At 36.5% G+C, this 19,209-nt stretch overlaps 1 protein-coding gene across 3 annotated transcripts in view; it reads right to left on the bottom strand.

The window, feature by feature from the left end:
- Positions 1 to 19,209, bottom strand: part of LOC121322302 (myosin light chain kinase, smooth muscle-like) — a 74,054-nt gene that overhangs the window by 33,070 nt on the left and 21,775 nt on the right. For 2 of the 3 annotated variants that reach the window (XM_041262084.1, XM_041262085.1), the window contains exons 3-11: positions 14,402 to 14,609; positions 13,002 to 13,053; positions 11,035 to 11,200; positions 10,389 to 10,554; positions 9,229 to 9,250; positions 8,154 to 8,734; positions 6,785 to 6,988; positions 3,612 to 3,746; positions 829 to 981 (exon numbers count right to left, since the gene is read on the bottom strand). In XM_041262084.1, coding sequence (XP_041118018.1) covers positions 829 to 981; positions 3,612 to 3,746; positions 6,785 to 6,988; positions 8,154 to 8,734; positions 9,229 to 9,250; positions 10,389 to 10,554; positions 11,035 to 11,200; positions 13,002 to 13,053; positions 14,402 to 14,609 — 1,687 coding nt within the window. The remainder of the gene's footprint in view (positions 1 to 828; positions 982 to 3,611; positions 3,747 to 6,784; positions 6,989 to 8,153; positions 8,735 to 9,228; positions 9,251 to 10,388; positions 10,555 to 11,034; positions 11,201 to 13,001; positions 13,054 to 14,401; positions 14,610 to 19,209) is intronic. The other variant, XM_041262086.1, reaches the window with a different exon arrangement.

Below are 19,209 nucleotides of genomic sequence, written 5' to 3' on the forward strand. Positions count from 1 at the left end.
GTTGTGTTATTGACCTGGCAGGATCTGTACTGTTTGGTGAAATAAATAGTAAGTGTTTGTTTATACTGTTTACTGTTGAGTGTACTCACTAGATGGCTAACATGTTCCGAGAGGTCGCCAGTGGCCAGCACAAACCCAGAACAGCAATTCACTTGTACCACTGTAAAACTGTACTGCACCACAATCACTAATTCACACACTAACCGGACCTGTGTATGTGTTTTGTGTTTAATGTGGGGATACAATAACAGGACTATTATTTTGGGACCAGTTTGGTGGATTATAAATGTAATACACGCCGCTGTATTACTTACCGTCATTATTACTTACTGTTTGTTTTGCTGTGAGACACTGGACTTAAAAATAAATAAAACAAACCTTTTCACCTGGATTACAATTGTCTGTCTGTTCTTTAATCACCTGCACCTGCACACTATCAACCACTTTGCCACAGGCATACAGTAATCACAACAGCAATAGCAACTAGTCTCTAGTTGTAGAAATGACAAGTTGTAAAAATCAAACATCTGGATGCAGACTGATTACTTTCAGCATAGGGTTACATGGTGTAAACCGTGGTGGTCTAAACCAGTAATATGGAAGAATGGAATCAGTTTGAGTACTGAACTACAATTACTACAATGGCCAACCAATCTCTGCTACTGAGTTTAAGATATCACTCTCCAATTATCAGATACATTTTTTTAAATGATTTTAGCATTCCCTATACACATTGCATTGTCATATGATACATATAAACAAGCATTAGGAGTGATTTTCACCATAACTAGAACATGGCAAAAATTTAATATCAATATTTAGCCCTACCTTTTATGACTACTTTGGCACTGCAAGTTGCTCTTCCACAGCTGTTCTCCGCCACACAGGTATATAAACCACCATCCTCAGGTAATGCATCCTGAACTGTCAGTTTGGCCACTCCATTTTCAAAAGTTGCATGTGCGTACTGGATAGTGTTATCTAGGAATGACACGAACAAAAAAGCAATGAACAATTTGAATTATTTATTTTTTTCACTGCCCAGTTATCTCGCCCCCTGATTTTCTCCCCAATTTAGAATGTTCAATAATTTTTTCTCCTCACTGCAGCAATTCCCCACACAGCTCAGGAGAACCGAAGGTTCAGTGGTTGACCTCAGATCCCACGTCCGAGCCAGTTTCCTCTTTTAGACCCTGGAACTCGAGAGTAGATGTCTGAGCTTTCGGTCTCTGGATGACAAAGGCCATCCCTGCAGATGACCGCTCTGAGCTCACTAGGTGCCTAGTCGGTAGGGTGCACTGTAGCTCGATGATGAGAAACCTGCAGAAGAGCCACAGCCAATGCTACACTTCCAAAATCCCCAACGAAGACAGCCAACTGCGCAGAACCGGCACTCCCCTGACTATATGACTTACCCTGCACACCACGTGGCCATGCTTTTACCAGTGAGCTACTCGGGGATTGCTAGAATTTGAAACTGTTAACAAGAACCTGCCATGTGCCAAATTTTAAGGACCTATGACATATCCTTTAATTGCTCAGCCAATCAGGTGTAGCACAGTGAGCTACATGCATAGAAATAACTTCAATAACTTTATGCTCAGTATAGCTAGATTATAAGTTTAGAGCGCATGCAGAACTGTTATAGTATTCTAAAGAGCTACACAATATTTAAGCCCTTGGTACTATTTCTGCAACTTGTTGTTTTAAGCCTTTAAATGTGTGGACTTCCATAGACAAAGCCTTGTATGGGAATTAACTGGGTGGGATGTAAGTTGCTTCTGGCTGATATGCCCCCATGCAAAGTTTTTGTTTCAGATGGGGGTCACAGTGCACGACATATGAAAAACATACTAAGATATTTAAACCTGGCTACCTCTGATTGCTACTTATCCTTATAACTTTTTTCACATTTTGTTATGTCAGTGCCTCAGAGTTTCATGCATTTAAATGAGGATTTTGTTCCACTGATCTACACACCATACTACACACTGTTAAGGGGAAAAAAGTTTTTTTTGAGAAAAAAAAAAAAAAAAAAAAAAAATATATATATATATATATATATATATATATATATATATATATATATATATATATATATATAAAAATACAAAACTGAAAGATCATAATTGGATAAGTTTTTCTATAATATTTTTTTGACTTGGAAGTTGTGGGGTAGGATGTGTAGATAAATGAAAAATATATATGTTTTAATTCCAGGCTATAAGGCAACAAAAGGTGAACATTTTGAAAGGGGGTGTAGACTTTCTATAGGCACTGTGTATATATATATAAATCTCCATTATCTTGTTAAATACGATAGCACAGCCTTTTAATTCCAGTGGACTGTTTTTTAAAAAGTAGTTATTTCATAATCTGTCCACATGAGTCAAGTGTCTGCTTTTGGAGTACAAACTAATGCCAAGTCTGCTTGATGTAATATTTCACAGAGAGCAATGCATGTTTTTCCTTTATATGGATGTAAACCTCATATTTGTTTAAAAACTCCAGCTATATTTTCCAGCCATGCAGAAGAACTAGGTATTTGTATTGTACTTGAGCTGACTCTGCTGGTCAACCTTTACAGACAGTACATTTTTACAACATTTAACAAAATTACAGGAAACTGTTCAAGTATTTGCGGATTAGCTATTTGATACAACTTAACCTTCAAGCAACTTCTTGGTTCATACTGAGTGACTGTTGTAAAATGTATCCAAACAAAGTAATACAAATAAATTTAGTACTGTAGTTCCTAATGCTTGCTTCAATTTCCAAAGACAAACTAGTTATTTCCATAATAATATTTTACATTCCCAAAAAGAATGCTATATCTCATATATATCCTGATCTAGCAGGGCAAGGAAATGTTTGATTTGGTGAAGAATTTCTGTTGCACTAATGTCACATATACAAAGCTCCAATTTGTTTGTTGTTATAAATACATTCAGAGTCAGCAATGTAGCCTATAAACTTAAATACTTGATGTTTTCATTTAAAAGTTGTCATTATTCTGCTCTGTTCTGATGTTTCATCAATAACTGTGGTTCTAAGTCTATCACCTACCACTTCTGTATCCTGTCTGCTAGTGTTGCTATGGTGACACACATATGATAGCTGTAGATGGGCGCGCATGATGTCCTCACATATGCACCTGGAAGCCCATGTAAAGTTATATCAGAGGCCTGAACAAACTCCCATTTTCCAGTTCAGAGATGTCAACAGAGATTCATACTGAAACATATTTCTCAAAGTAGACTGCAAACATTTTGCTATGGCCAATCATTGAAGATTTTTCAAGCGTTAGCTTTTTTGATCATGTGACTATATAGTCACTATCACTATTCACAACCTATTATCACAATATTGCAATATTAATGCTTTACTCCATTTTCAGGCTGTATAAAGGGAATGATCATGAAAAAAAAACATGTTTCTGGAAATGTGTTTCTTTTTTTGGACCAATTTACCGCATCTACCAGTAGGGGTCCCCATTAACACGGTTTTATAAATCAGCAATCAAAGAAATACAAAATATTGATTTATGTTTATGCTGAATTGCGGCCTAGACTTAAAATGCATGGCTTTATTTAGCCATAAAGTCAACTTACCATCTAATAACCAGGTAATCTGAGGTGAGGGTTTGGCCTCAACAGAGCATTGCAACACAAAATCTTGCCCTTCACTCACTGCGCATCCCTTCAACGGACTGGTGACAAAAGGGGCCTTTCCCTCCACTATTGGGCCTTTTAAGAAAAAAATGCAATTAGCCACATTTTCTGCCATTTTGGTTTGTTAAGAAAGCATTAGCTGTATTCCCATCCCTATACTGTCCATTCAGTGTTACTACCATGAAATTCATTTTTTAATCTAATATATTTACCCTGCTTAAAGCAATGAGGAGCATTTTCTTACTGTTGTTCATGTATTTGTTTGGTTGTTGTTATTGCGGTTCTGAGTTACCACTGTAGGACTGTAATTTACACAATTTACAGGATTCAATATTCTTAAATATTGTTTGTATTTAAACTAAATAGAATTGTTTGGTACACAGTTACCTCCAGCTGTCAAATGCTTTCACAGTGGTTTCTATATGAAATTTTGAGACTTTAACTTAAAATGCAACGCCACCAGGTGCCCATATGCTGCAACAGCAGAAAGGATGTTGAAAATGAATTTTCTGTGAAGTCCGGTCAATGATGAAATCTGCATTCAGGATATTTACATCTTCAGATACTGTACTGTTCTTTGCCCAGAACATTCACAGAACATTGTTTCTTTTTTTTTAAACGAAAGACACCTAGTAGTAAATTCATGTTTCAGCTCTTCAAATGGTAATGGCTTAAGAAGAGAAGTTAGTTTAATAATAAACTCTGCTCTGTTTCACCATCACACACAAAGGCCTCAAGTACTTGCCTAATAGACCCTGGCGTGAACAACAAAGTCTGACTACAGCAGCAGAGACACTATGATGGCGGCTGGCATGTGTTTCAGTCCAGGAACATGTCTTTGGATAGCGTGTGCATTCATAAAAAGCTTTATTTTTCAAAAGTAGTAAGTTCAACAGTATTTCCTGTGAAAAAGAACTTGACAAGTTGTCCCATGAGCCAACGGTTTCACTTTTTCAGCTGTCACACACTGTAAGAAATAGGAGTGACTTTCAGTAGCGGTCCTGCTGCTAAGATAGGCACCATTGCTTAATAAGAAACACTTTACTATTTTCCTACAGGGTCTGATAGTTTTCCAGCATACAGGGAAAAATGCACGTGGAAGTAAGAATGGCTCACAAATGTTCAAATTCAAGAGTAGCTCACTAACTGTAAAGCCATTTTGTAGCCAATTATGTTAAATATTAAAAATCATAATAAACTCTATTATCTATTCAGCTCTCTCTGTGATAACCCTGAGCCAGTTTTTATTGCAAGATCTCTATCCTGTGTCCTTCCATTGGAAGAACGTACAGTCTGAATATGATTTATTAAACAAAAAACAACACAAACACTTACCTTTTATTAAGGGTAATTCTAAAAAGACCACAGGAGGTAGCTTGAATGACTAGAGAGGACACAAGTCTAAACACACCACTGAAACTACTTTTCATATATACAAATCAGGATTTCCGTGGTTAAAATAAAAACTAAAGTAATCCTACCTAATCCTAAATCTTACACCACCATGGGGCTTGTCTATGTAAGAAATAATATATCTGTTAGAGAGAGCAGAATAGTCAAATGACAGTGCATAAACTGTACACGCTTATCTATATATTTTCAATCTTAACAATTTCAAACTGTGTTTTATATTAGACACAAATCTGATGCAGTATCAACCACACTCCAGTAGATGGAGATGACAAACCAGAAGTTGACTATTTTTTATTCTCAAAGTAATGCAATCATTCTATTTGTCATTTGCTTAAATGTATTATTTTATTAATGCAGAGCCCTTGAAAGAAGCTTCAAAATGATACTACTATTTGTTGTACTAGCCCAGCTTTCCATCAGAATTGTATCTTATTTCTTTTAAGTATAAGCCTTTACTTATCAGTTAAGCTTTAAGGCTGCACAACATGTGGATGGAGTTGAGCTAGAAACCAACGAGGATGTAATGTTTATTGACTGCCTTTTAAGTGGCTTATGTTTGCATCGTTTTCATAGATAAGCCAAGTGTCAACAGCTAGCTATGTGCCTACCTCCACAGTTGCTCCAGCGTTAAAGGTTTCATTAATGACAGTGCAGTCTTTGTAAATGGCTTATTTTGAATGCGGCTTGAGATTTAAATCCTTTCTTCCTGGATATTCGGTACTGACACAAGCTATCACAGAGGAGTAAAACATTTATTAAACTACTGCTTTTGCTTTTGCTTATTATATAAATCTTCCTACCAAGTTGTAGTCCAAAAAAAATACAATTTTGTTTTACAGTTGGTATTTTTATAAAATCTTTATCCTGGGCTTTTAATTCTGTATAGGGCCAAATCAGCTGTCGAATCCAGCCCTCAGCTGCCACAACTATAGCAATTTCAGAATGGCTGCACCAGAACCAATACGTTTTCAAATTAATACATAATAAACTATAATCATAAGGGTTTGCAATGAACAAAAATCCTTATGCCTAAAAGTATTGCACTTCATTCTTTCACGAGACAATATTTCTCTTAACTTTTATTTGGATATTTTACCTCATTTGACACGTTAAGTAACAAATCGAAGTGGGCCAAACAAATATAAAAATGTATCAAGTCACCGAGTTATTATTTTATGAAAATGGTCCTTGACTATCTAAAGTGATTGAATCAAAGTTTTCACACTGCTGATTCTGTGTTGATTTTTGTCTTGTTTTATTATTTTATTCATCCACCTGGAACACTTCGGGTCTCCTCTTTAATGGTCTGAATGGTTAGGATAGTCGCTACACCTGGCATCACTGTAACAGCTTATTTTGAAAGGTACTTCGGCAAAAAGCTATTCCATTTTTTGATGAAAGATTAAATTGACAACAAGTCTAACACAATAATTATGTCAGATGATTCTTTCTGTAGTCTCCCTGCATCCATCCATCCATCCATCTGTCTTTAGATAGACAGATATACAGAAACATAGATATACACAGATACAAATATATACATTTTTGGTGAAGCAAATTAATATTGCTCTATATATTTTTCTGAGAATGTTTTCAGACTAAATTTTGACAACACCTATCATTTTCAGTTTGTAGAAAATGCGTCTAAAAATAAAATTCAACATACAGACAAGATGTGTCCTTCATAAGAGATTACTTACTTTTCACTTTCAGAGTCCAAGTACAAGAGGCCTGTCCTCTGCTGTTTATTGCTGTGCAGGTATATTGGCCATAATCATCTTTTTGGACTTTGGCTAGGGAAAGACAATACATGCCACCTTCTTCGTATATCTTTAAACCTGCTTTACCCCTCAGGGGAATGCCATCTCTAATCCACTTGACATCAGGTTGTGGACTTCCTGAAACTGAATGAAACAGGGTTGATTTTTTACTAAAAATACCATAAATAGACAAATACTTTGAAAGAAGTTACTTAAAAAAAGATATGAACTTATTTAAATATTGTGTTACTTGTACCTCCACTAGATGTTATTAGGCTCGTTGGCATTACTGAGATTTTTTTGTGAAATTATTTATTCAATTTGAGTTAGCGTAGCCTCGGGTTTAGTTGTATTACTCATATCAGAATTAATTTTAATGATATTTACACCTATTCTGTGTAGGAAAATCTTTACTCACCCAACAAGACAACATAACATGCAACCATATATGTGAGGTATATAGTAGGCCAAAAAAAGAAAGATGTGTAACTGCGTTAAATCCTACTGGCAAACCTACCTTGTTTTCTTTTTTCTTTTTATTATTTTAAGCAGCTATTAGATGCTTTGATAGTATGCTTTTAATGGCTGTACAAAAAGTGTATTAAAATGAGAACAATTATGAGGCTCTGAGTTCTGAGGCTGTGGGAGGCACAGCCTGCCTGGTTTAATTTAAAAAGGTCTCAAGTACATACAGGTTTCCTGCTCCTTTTTGGGCAGAGCTAACCAACACTTCTCAAACAGGACTGGATAATATATTCCTCTCATACCAGCACTACTGAGATCTGAGTCTTTGAAGCTTGCCAATAACACAGTACAGTAGCTGGAGGTGATTAAGTATACAAACATCTCTTACTTAAGATGCATAAACCCATTAAGTGCCTGTATATTACCAGGGCTTAAGAGTATGTAGTGTGGGGAAAAATGCACACATAAAACAGAACAAAAAAAAAAAGAATATAAGCAATATACTGTATTTACATGCAGCATCAGATTTCTTTCTTCAGGGACTTTTCACAAACTATTTAACCCAGTCTTTAATTAACTCTTTATTTTTAAAGACAGAAAACACCTAATTTTACAAATGCAGAATAAAACAACTAATAACATTCGAGTTCATGGAAGCACCTACAGTTGTTTGTTTTTAAGTTTACTTAACATTCTAAACTGGGGTAAAGACTTTTCTATCAGCAAAAAATAAATCTCATTGATTCATGCTGAACCGAGCTCCGTGCTTAGAAACATTAATTTTAAAACATTTACTGTAACAGTTTAAAAAAGATTGATCAAAATAAAAACATTGGCTCCCTACCTTTACTTTTAAATGTGACCTCTTGACCTTCCAGAGCATCCAGGCTTTGTGGTTGAATCTCGAACCTTGGAGGAGACCCTTTGGTTTCCCATTTCTGCTCTGCTGTTATTTTGCTGGTTTCTCTCAGCTTCCCAGGTTCCTTGGTCACACCTTGGATTGCCTGGAAAGTTACTCTGCTTTCTACTGTCACCTGCTGCTTCACCTGCTTGGTAGCCTCAACCCTTGGATCAGGGGCTAGTTGTACATCTACCATTGTTTTCTGATTAACTTTTACTGACTGAAGTGTAATGGTGCTCGATGTCTTCTGCTGAACCTCAGATCTTCTCACCTCTGCCTTTGGGTCAACCAATGACGTCTTGGGTTCTGCCGCAGAGCCTTTTTTCACTGGCTCTGCTTTCCTTTGTGTCAGCACATTGGACTCCCTGCTGATAGCTCTCATTGTGGTCAGCGTCTCTTTGGGTTCAGTCTTCACTGCTGTTGTAGTGGACTTCTGTTGCTTTATTATGCCATTTGCTGTTGTGTGCTGGGATTCAGATGTTTCCTCAGTTTTTATGACTGTGGCAGATGGCTCTGCTGAAATGCTGAAAGAAAACATAACTTAGGCTGGAGGTAAATGCATTATTCCCTGAACATTGGTAATATATAAAAAATATATATTTCAGACCAGGAAACCATGCTGCTGTTTATTGTTTAAGGCACACTATAACTTTGAAGCAGCTTGGTTCCAACCAGTTCATTATTTCAAGCTGAATATTAGCAATATTTTGCTTGCATTTTGACTTAAATGTGAACATTACAGTCGTTTCATTTAGGACAGGATTTACTTTTGTTTACATATTATCAGAAATCCTGTATAACAGGCTTTCTGGAAAATACTCAGAATGGAAGAATTAATTTCCCTGTGCAAAATCTTGCTTAACATGAAGGTGGTGGGTTTATTTATAGAATCACACTGTCACGTTACCTAAGCTATTGGTTACTATGAACTTTTTAGGTAAAATTAGTAAACCTGAATAATAACCTTAAAGGAACCATATTATTACTACTTTATTAATGGAAGAACATTTTTACTTACATGCCTGATTTAGTAGCTGAACCTGAAAAAGAATAGAGAACAGTCTTACACACTTACATTTAAGAATATCACAGAACAAAATTATATAAATTATATATATATATATATATATATATATATATATATATATATATATATATATATATATATATATATATATATATACACACACACACACACACACACATACATTATATATACATATACAATGGGATACTACAGCACTGCCAAAACACATGAACACTATATGATCACTGGCAGTGCTGTTCTATGTTACAGCATTTTTTTTTTCATATGGGCAATATTGCTCAGTAATGAAGATGTTTACAATGGTGGGAAATATATGACAGACGAGACTGATGGTAAGCCAGCTGTGAAAACAGTAATTGAACCTCCTCCTAACTTAGCTATATAATAAAGACATTTGTGTAATTGAAATCTAAATGTGAAGACATAGAGTATCACGTCTCCCTTTATTTTTATAGGTGATGAATGCTTTAAATTGTTACAGCGTTATATGTACGTTCTGGACTCTAAAGAGCAAGCAGTTTGTTTATTTTTTGTCCCAGTACATTTTCAGATGGTTTACAATCCATCAGCTCTTCTTGCTATTACTCAGATGCTGTTTTATGTTAGCAAGTCTGTGCTGACGTGCTTTCATCTCAGCTCAGGGGCTTCAGTTCTGTTCTAGTTGTCTGCAATAGATATAGGCTGGATTAGCCAGTGTCTTTATAGAATTAGCTTGTGTATTTATAGAAGTGAGAGAAAGTGCCCTGCCTTTTTCTGGACATGCTCCCTTTTGTTTTGCAGGCAATATATATTTTGACATTTTGGCTGATCTAGCAAACGTAACATATGTCTATGGCAATCAACTAGACAGGAAAAAAGCTCCTGAACTTATGTCAAAAGTGAAAAAAAGACTGCGGTATTTAAAGTCATTGCAATTAAAGCTACTCAGAATGACTGCAAACATCATTATATTAAAATATATTATTATTATTATTAGTAGTAGTATTATGATGTTTGTTCTTCTAGAAAACTAACAGACACTCAAAGTCTAACACAGTCTTAACTCGTATTAAACCGAGTCTATTATATGTACAGCTAAACAACATTAACAACCAGAATAATAAGTCCATTATACAGTGACAAGTTCTTACTTTGAACAGTGAGCTCTGCCGATGATGAAGCTTTTCCAGCACTATTCACCACGGAACACGTATACATTCCAGAATCCTCTAGTTGTGCATCTCGGATTTCTAAAAAGTGAATCCCTGATTTCTCAAACAGATTGAAATTATCACTCTGCTTCAATTCAGCATCACCCTAAAACATAATCGAAATATACATTTTGAAGTTATTTTACCAGACATTAAGGATTATGTTAACTGTATTTAGAGACATTATAATATATATTGAACTTTAATGACAAAGATTCAACTAATGAGATTGTCCCCAACCCATGGAAGCCCAAAGGTCAATGCAGAACTCTCTGTGCCAGCCAAAATGTGCAACGTAACAGATTCAAACCAGTGAGCCATCTGATTATATGGCTCACCTGCCCTCCACATAGACTTGATTTTATAGGATTAGCCACTGGGGACTCACATCGTCTGTTTTTATCAATACAAGTAAATCTGATATTCCAGAAACTGATCATAACTGTTGTCAAATAAGCCAACAACACTTCATGGCAATGTTTACTGAATTTAAACAGACTTTTACATTTCTGAATACAGCCCAGGTGTTTTTCAAGGTTTTGCTTGTCAATTCTAATTAATGACAAACAACGGACCGTTTAATTACCTTGAGCCAGATCACTTGAGGCTGAGGCCGCCCTGTAATCTTTGCTGAGAATTTGCCACTCTGACCATGCTTGAGAATAAGCCGTGATGGTTTCGTGACGAACTTTGGCGGACTCTCTCCCCAGATGCTTGGCCTGCTGTCAACTGACGGGACACCAAATCTACCACTGAAATCACACAAAAAAAATGGCACCTCTTCCATGACTATCACGGTTATTTTGAAACAAAACATGGCAAGAAACAGTAGAGTAAGCTAGTTATTTATGCCTGTTATCTTGAAAGTTATTAAACATACAGTAAAATCACACTATTCCAAATTATGCGGCAATGCTAAGAACATGCAGAGCTTGATATAAAGTAACTGAATCTAGCTGTTTCATTGAGCTTTCAGGATATGATTTCATTTATATATGAAAGTGTTTTTTGGTACTCTGTAAGGTTAAAGTCACATGCTTTCAGAAAGTCTGTTAAATTGTTTAGCTGAGGTAATTTCACCTTAGCAGTGCCAACAGGATAAAAGCACACCACTGCCTGCATAGTATGTCAGCAATTAGGGTTAGCAGGTGGATGGAAAAAGGTGTTGAAGGAAGTTAAATGCTATGGGAAACAATCTATTGCAAAAAATCTGAAAAAAGCTTGCTCGGAATATCACACTTTTTGTCCCTTTACTGTATTCTTCTTTAGTTTAGCCTTATGTGCAATCAGGCTGAGCCATTTACCACCTTCTTGCCATTACTCTAGCACATGGGACAAATATGAATTTTTTCATTGCCATTTAATACTGATCATTAGAAAAGGTTCGGAATATTAAAATATATGGCTTATTGTGGCAAAGTGGTTTGCCGTGCGCTGGTGTACAGGTGATGTAGTGCTCAGGAATAACAGACACAAGACAGTTCATGGTGAAAACAGCTCTTTATTTGCCAAATGTGTATCACTCAGTTAAACCACAGGGTTCAGTCCCAAAATAATAAAACACTAAACAAGACACGCACAAACACAACATGGTCACAAGTCCAGAGTGAGAGCTCTTAGTGAAAGTGGTGATTTGCAGGTTTATACGTGCACAGTGGTGAAGTGCAGTCTGGGTTTAATTACTGGCTGTTTAGCTACAGCTCCAGGAGTTTAGCCTTTTATAATGACAAATATAACAGACCGGCAAAGCAACACAGAAAGACACACGGTTTCTTTTTAACACAGTACGTCCTTTACAGGTCTTTCCGTAACCATAATAAAGCAACAGATTGCTTGGCCACATCCCTTGATATACCCTCAGTCACGCCCTCTTCAGTAGCGAGTGCAATCACGTATCCTCCAATCCATGACTGACACATCATCCACCGCATTAAGGTGATGACTTCTGGTATTGTGACTCTGCTCCTTTTTTGGAAGGCCGACTTCCGACAGACCCTGGAATGAACTACCAAACCACCCAGTCCGGGGCACACTGTTCCTGTTATACTGTGCCCTTACAGGTCAGGAAGGAAATTGTTGACTAGGATTCTTTCATTCTCTGTCACACTTATGTATACAATTTATCACTGATAAACTCATAACACAGGCTTGGGTAGAACTGCTTACAGTATATTGGTAATCACAAGAACTTGCACGCCACAATATCATGAACGTGGTTCCCCCTAGTGGCTGATGGCTTGGCAGACAGGTAAATAAATCTGTGTCAGACTCTTCTCTTTGATACAAGAGCGAAATTTCAGATGTCTTCCTTTTTTCTAATTGTAATATCATTTTCTTATAGGTACTGTACGAGGATCGGAAGTTGAGAAAGTCTGAGAGGGTGGACTCAAAGTTTTCACGGTAAACACACATATTGTGCTGTCTTCTGGCTATGACTCCCAAACAGCATTATAATATGGAAGCACTGCAGTTATTGTTTACAGTTGTTACCTGGTGATATGCATTTACAGCTTATTGATTAAAAAATAATAATGACCATTTTCAATTTCTTACCCTGATGATTTGCTGGTGGACGGCAAATTATATTTCTGCCTTGCATTACCTGCTAATAAAAAAAATAAATAATAAATGTCTTTGAACGTGCTGAAGGAAACATACTGTTCAAGGTAATGTACTGTGCTGAGAAACATGAATCATTTAATAATGGACAAATTGCCCCACCTGCTGTGGATTATTCCATTTAATTTCAAAGGCCACCTCATGGCGTTGCAATGTATCAAAAAGCAGAAACATAAATTAATAATTGTTTTTTCTTATGACTAGACCAGGTATACTACCGACTCAGGAACAGCTCACTGGCATACTAATGAGATGTGGGAGATGGCCTTTACTGTTGCTAATTAAACACCAGGGGCTGTCCGTTTATTTATTTATAAGATACAATTAAGCAATATTTCCTCTAATTATTTAATGAATACCATGAACTAGGGTTGTGTGCGCACTGTTAGCATTCCATCCTGTTTCTGTAAGGTTTTAATATTTGTTTACAAGCATAAGACAGTATGACTGATTATTTATGTGCCACATCTACCGGCAAGGAATAGAGTTACACATGATAAACAGTGTAACGAAATGTTGTTTTATAAACACTTCAAGGAAAGAAAAGCAGTATAGTATGTGCAGGAATAAAGGCTTGTTGGACAGCAGTCATATTATTATGTCTTTTGAACTGTTCAGTTCATTTCAAAACAACACATTCCATGCTCATAGTTTGTTAAAGGCCTTTTACTGTATGGATGTGTACCTAACAGCGGGGTCTGGTTAAACAAGTATTCAGAGCTCACCTAGGTAATGAACAATCACATACTGTAAAATCACTTTCAGTTAGACAAGTATGTATTCTAACCCCAGTTTGTATAAAATAAATATTTACTTAATCTACCTTGAAGGGGATTAACTGACTTTGAACTACCACCCTGAAAATACCCAAAATCCACAGAAAGCAGCCAAACATCTACCATTTTTAGGACGAAAATACAAATAACTATATTCTGATTTAGCTTCCCCTTGCCTTGTTATTCAGATTATAGCTGCATCAGGTAAGAATGTACTGACCTGACAAATGTTATATAGTATTCAAATCATCAAAAGCTATTATTTTATACTGGTACAAATCCCTAATAATTGTAAGCTATGTGGTCATTCTTCCTCCACAGACCCACATTATTGCCATAAGAATAGGAGAGGAGGAACGACGCTGTGGTCCCATGTCCCTGGCCAGGACCAACAGCAGCCAGAGAAAGAATTATACAGACTGCAGCCAGCCGCTTCTATAGAGATCACTGTACAGCAAGAATCAGATCAAAAAGCTGAGTGTACAGTACTAAATGTCAGCTTTTATTTTGAACCAGGCAGTTATTCTTATAATTGCAGGTCATTTTTTTTTTGGTTACCTTCTACTGTGAGCTCAACAGTCACTTGCCGAGTGCCCCCATCATTAACGGCCTCGCAGGTGTATTTTCCACCGTCATCTTCTTGAACGTCTTTGATTACCAGACTGAAAGTTCCCCGGGCACTTTGTTCAATCCCATTGCGGTCTCCTGCAGTTACTGGCTTACCGTTCTTGTACCACGTAATCTGAGGTTCTGGATACCCTCGGACCTGAAAGAAAGAACACAGCACAGCTTTTTTTAAGGCATAACTTAAAGATTATCATCTGTAGAAATGGAGGCAAACTGCTAGTGTATCTTTAAACAGCAAACCGTAATTGTATAAATATAACACAATAATATGCATCCATGTACGACACATTCATTGTATAAAACACATGGTTTAGGAGCTTTGAGTTACATTCTTTGTTAATTAGTCCTTTAGCAGATGCTTTTATCCAACACGACATAGAGACCTGGGGGTTAACTATGCATCACAACTGCTACTAGAAAGTCACAAGGAGGTTAAGGGTCACACACAGTGAGTCAGTGGCTGAGCTGGGCTTGAATCCTTTAAAGCACTAGACCATCAAGCCTTGTATATGTGCACTCCCTGTATAATGTGTACCTCTTATGTACTACTGTAGCAAAACAAATTCTAATACACTACAGTATTTTGAATACTATAAGATTTATAGAGGGATGAGGAACAAAATATCGACATGTCTCCTTGGCTTTAGCTGTTTAACTCAACTGCCTTCCAATAGAGTAAGCCTATGCTTAAAGCCCACAAGTCAGCAACATGATTCTTAGATGCAATGAAGAAATGTACCTTATACTGTTGAGTGGTTAGATTTGTCAGCCATCAAAAAATGAAAAGAACTAAACAACGAATGGCACAACAAGGAAGATATTTTGCGATCTGAATCAACTTGCTGGTTTTGTTAAAAGACTGGCTTAGACTTGTATTTGGGAGTGGTAGTTTGTATTACCTAATGTAACCTTGCAATCAACTTATCAACAATAAACTTGGTATAACATGCCTTAACTCATGCAGAGATCCCAACGATAAATATGTCTAATAGAGGCAGAGCTATCCTATCCTTAAGGATTATCCATTTAACATAAATGACCAAGCAGAGGCATATTAATTAGAAGCAGCTTCTCTCCATTTCAGTTCTACCATTTTTTCTATTGTGAGGCCCACACAAAAGACTTGATTTTCTACCTGTGCACTGAACCCTGTCACTCCAAATCCCCTCTAATCCTGGGCCTCTCATTGTTCCAATCTCCATGCTCTTGTTACTAATTCAAGCACTCCTGCATCTTTAAGGGGTTCTTTCATCTTTAATCCCAATCACACTTTGCAGCAATTAAAGTCTTGCTTTCTCTGATCCTAACCTTGTCTGCTTTATGAGGGCACCACAGGCCAGCACCATTCAAACTACAAAAATAAATACAAAATAAATACATAAATAAATAAATAAACCTGCCTGCACTCATAACACTTTCAATTCTGCTAGAAAGCAATGGTAAAATACTACTGTGTGGAAAAAAAATACAAATTCATTTTACCTCAAACTCGCACTCTACCATTTTGATATTCATATTTCAATTATAAGCAGGTTGCATTTCTTTGTTGCACAGTATTCCCTTGAGTTCCGGGTCAGTTAGTTAATAGGCTAACACTTGTTTTCTTAGAAATCTCTGAAGCATTACAAATCTTAAAGCAGAGGCCACAACTAAGAAGGAGTCTAAATTAACCTCTTTCTTCCCACTGCTGGTATGCCAGCACCAATATTATTTCCCCTTTCCTGACACTGCTATTCTAAAGACTCCAAAGGATAAAACGAGCAAGGCTAATACTGAACCCATACAGCAGACACTTTGACTTTTCAATTTAACACAAGAATTAACACATCTTGACAGTTCTTAGACAAAAGATTAATACCATATGGAAACAGCATTGCAATGTAAAAACTGAATAATACTTTATGTCACACATTCCAGGCTGTCGAGCTTTGCATGTATCACAGATCGGCTTGAAAGTCACATTACAAAAACCGACCCAGAAATAGTAAAAGTATTTATTAATAGCACATGTTCTCTGGTATTTCCTATGCAATTAAAATACAATATTTACTGGCATATGTGTTTAAAGGAAAAGGACACTTCAGAGAAAGCCTCTTCTATCTGATGACTGTGGTCAGTACCTTAACTGCAAAATCCTTCCTCTGCAATATCAAGAAAAACCAACACACACTTGCTTAGAATGCAGTGTCCGGTTTCACAGACTCTGATGAACACTTGTATTGGGCGACCCAATGTTACCTTAGGTAGATTAGTCTATGACTAGTGAAAATTGAAGGCAATGAAGCCAGTTGCAAAGTCTGATTTGGAAAAAAGACAGTTAGGCAATTCTTCAAGCTATCCCATAAAAATGGCAACATAAGGTGATTTTTAATTGCATGTCGCCACCTGCTGTAAAAAAAACAAACAAAAACAAAACACAATGGTTAACTAAAAGATCCCTTACCAGAAATAAATAATAAAAAAGTACACCTTTCATTTTGTTATTTACAATCTATTTAAATTGGATCGGATTTGCAGAGTAACAGGAGATTGTTTTTTTTTTTTGGGGGGGGGGGGGGAGTGAGTAGGGGGGTAGCATGTTTGTGTCTAAATATAACTTCTGTCATTACACCCCAGCTGTTTTCTTTAGTCTTCAGTGTGACTGTGCCTCTGCAGCTCTGTCTCAAAACATACCAAGAACTTATCAAGTCAGCAAGAGCAGCTCTCTAAAATGCCTTTGATGTCAGTTGAAAATTTCCAGGCCTGCAGTTGGTTTACATTTGACTTCCTTAGAACTCACTGCAAACTGCTTATTGATCTATATTAGAGCTAAATCTCAGAGTTTTAGTCTGTCACAAATACATATCTGGTTATTCGATTTTGTCAATCCGTCATTTTGCTTAAAAGCATTACCTTGTTTATCAGTTGCTTCCAGTAATAAATCATTGCAAAAAGAAAAGTCTTAAATGACATCCCATTGTTTTTTGGGAACAGGAACAGTATTGCTGTATACAAGGGAAGCACTCACTTAAGTACTCTATATACAAGGGAGTATCTCACCATCCTACAATGATTAGTGGTTCTGACTCCTTCAAGGAAGTTGCTGGTTGAAATTTGCAGCAAAGTCTGTTCTCCAGATTAGCCCTTAGTTTTTTTTTTTTTTTTTTAAAGTAAAACAGTACATTGTGCAGTCTTCAATTGGGAACTACATGCCACCTGGCCCCATGCTTTTCTGTCTTTCACACTGTGATTCAAACAGGGAGATGCAGCTTTTATATATACATATCACAGAATACATCATTGGGCAAATAATCATGTGAGGGTTTCCTTATTTACAAAGGCATGCCATTCACTGTATGCCCTTTGGCTGTTAATAAATTGCTTGCTGAAAGGAACGACATTGGTCTTTGAATATTTTTCTAAAAGTATAGATGAAATTGCCATCAGTTTAAGCCACTTTAGGGCTTCTATTTCAAAGAGAAATCCTGCAGCAAATATATATATATATATATATATAATATATATATATATATATATATATATATATACACACACACACACACACACATACACAATTTTCTTTAACTGTGGTCTTTTGCTATCACATGCTTTGCTACATCTGGTGATGATTACACTTCCTACTCTATGCACATGTTGGCCTCAAACTGGAATTCTTTAAGAATTACCTTTACTGCCAAACATCCTGCAGAGAAGGACTGCTTAGGATAAATGTATGCTATTTAAAGGGTACATAAGGATCTTTTTATTTTATTGTGTTACATGTTCCCATGTGTTGCTACAACTGCGTAAGGTGTGTGTACTGTTTTCATTTTTATTTTTTTACATTATGACCACTTATTTTTTTAAACTTTTAAATTGCATTCCCTGCCTTAAGATGGATTCCCATGTACCCACATGGACCTCTCAGAACTACATTTCCCATCATCCTCCTGCTCACAAGTGTAACTGAGATGGATGTAACCTGCCTCTCCATAATATAAAATCCAGCCTCACACAGCCTGAGACCTTAGATCAATGTCAACGTCACAGTCAGGGAAATTGTCAACACAGGACCAGATTTATTTTTTTCTTCTGTTTCATCCTTTCTGATGATAACTAGCTGACATACGCAATATCTTTAGAAAACATGACAGAAAATATATATCAGTAGTTTAAAAATAAATTGGTTTTAATTATTTTAGTTTATGTTATGGATCTGGTGAAAGATAACCTTTTCTCTGTTTACAACCAAATCCACAACTGAGATTTCTGATATAAACTTTTCTACATTGTAACATTCTAACCATGGTTTTCTGAACTATTCACAGTACAAAACATTACATTGAATTACTAGTAGCAGAGTCAAACTACACTTGCCACACTTTTCCTAGTTCAAAGTTCGAAGTTCGCAAAGATACCTTTTTGGGGTTCGCACACCCCTATCTTAAACTGCCAAGCATCAGCATAGCAAACGTCCTAACTCCCTTGGTTCGTCTGTAGAAACTCTTACAAACTTTACACTCAGTTAGATTAATTTCTTATCCAAATAATAATACATTTCTTTTTATGCTGCACCTTTCATAGTGGACCACCATCACAAAGCACTTTACAGAGGTAGGCTGTGAACTGTGCATTATATGCAGAGTCACTTACAATAGGACACTGATTTAACATCTCATCCGCAGGATGGAGCACAAGGAGGTTAAGTGACTTGCTCAGAGTCACACAGCGAGTCAGTCAGTGGCAGATATGGGATTTAA

This window comes from Polyodon spathula, chromosome 10 (assembly GCF_017654505.1).
Source record: "Polyodon spathula isolate WHYD16114869_AA chromosome 10, ASM1765450v1, whole genome shotgun sequence".
Classification (NCBI taxonomy): domain Eukaryota; kingdom Metazoa; phylum Chordata; class Actinopteri; order Acipenseriformes; family Polyodontidae; genus Polyodon; species Polyodon spathula.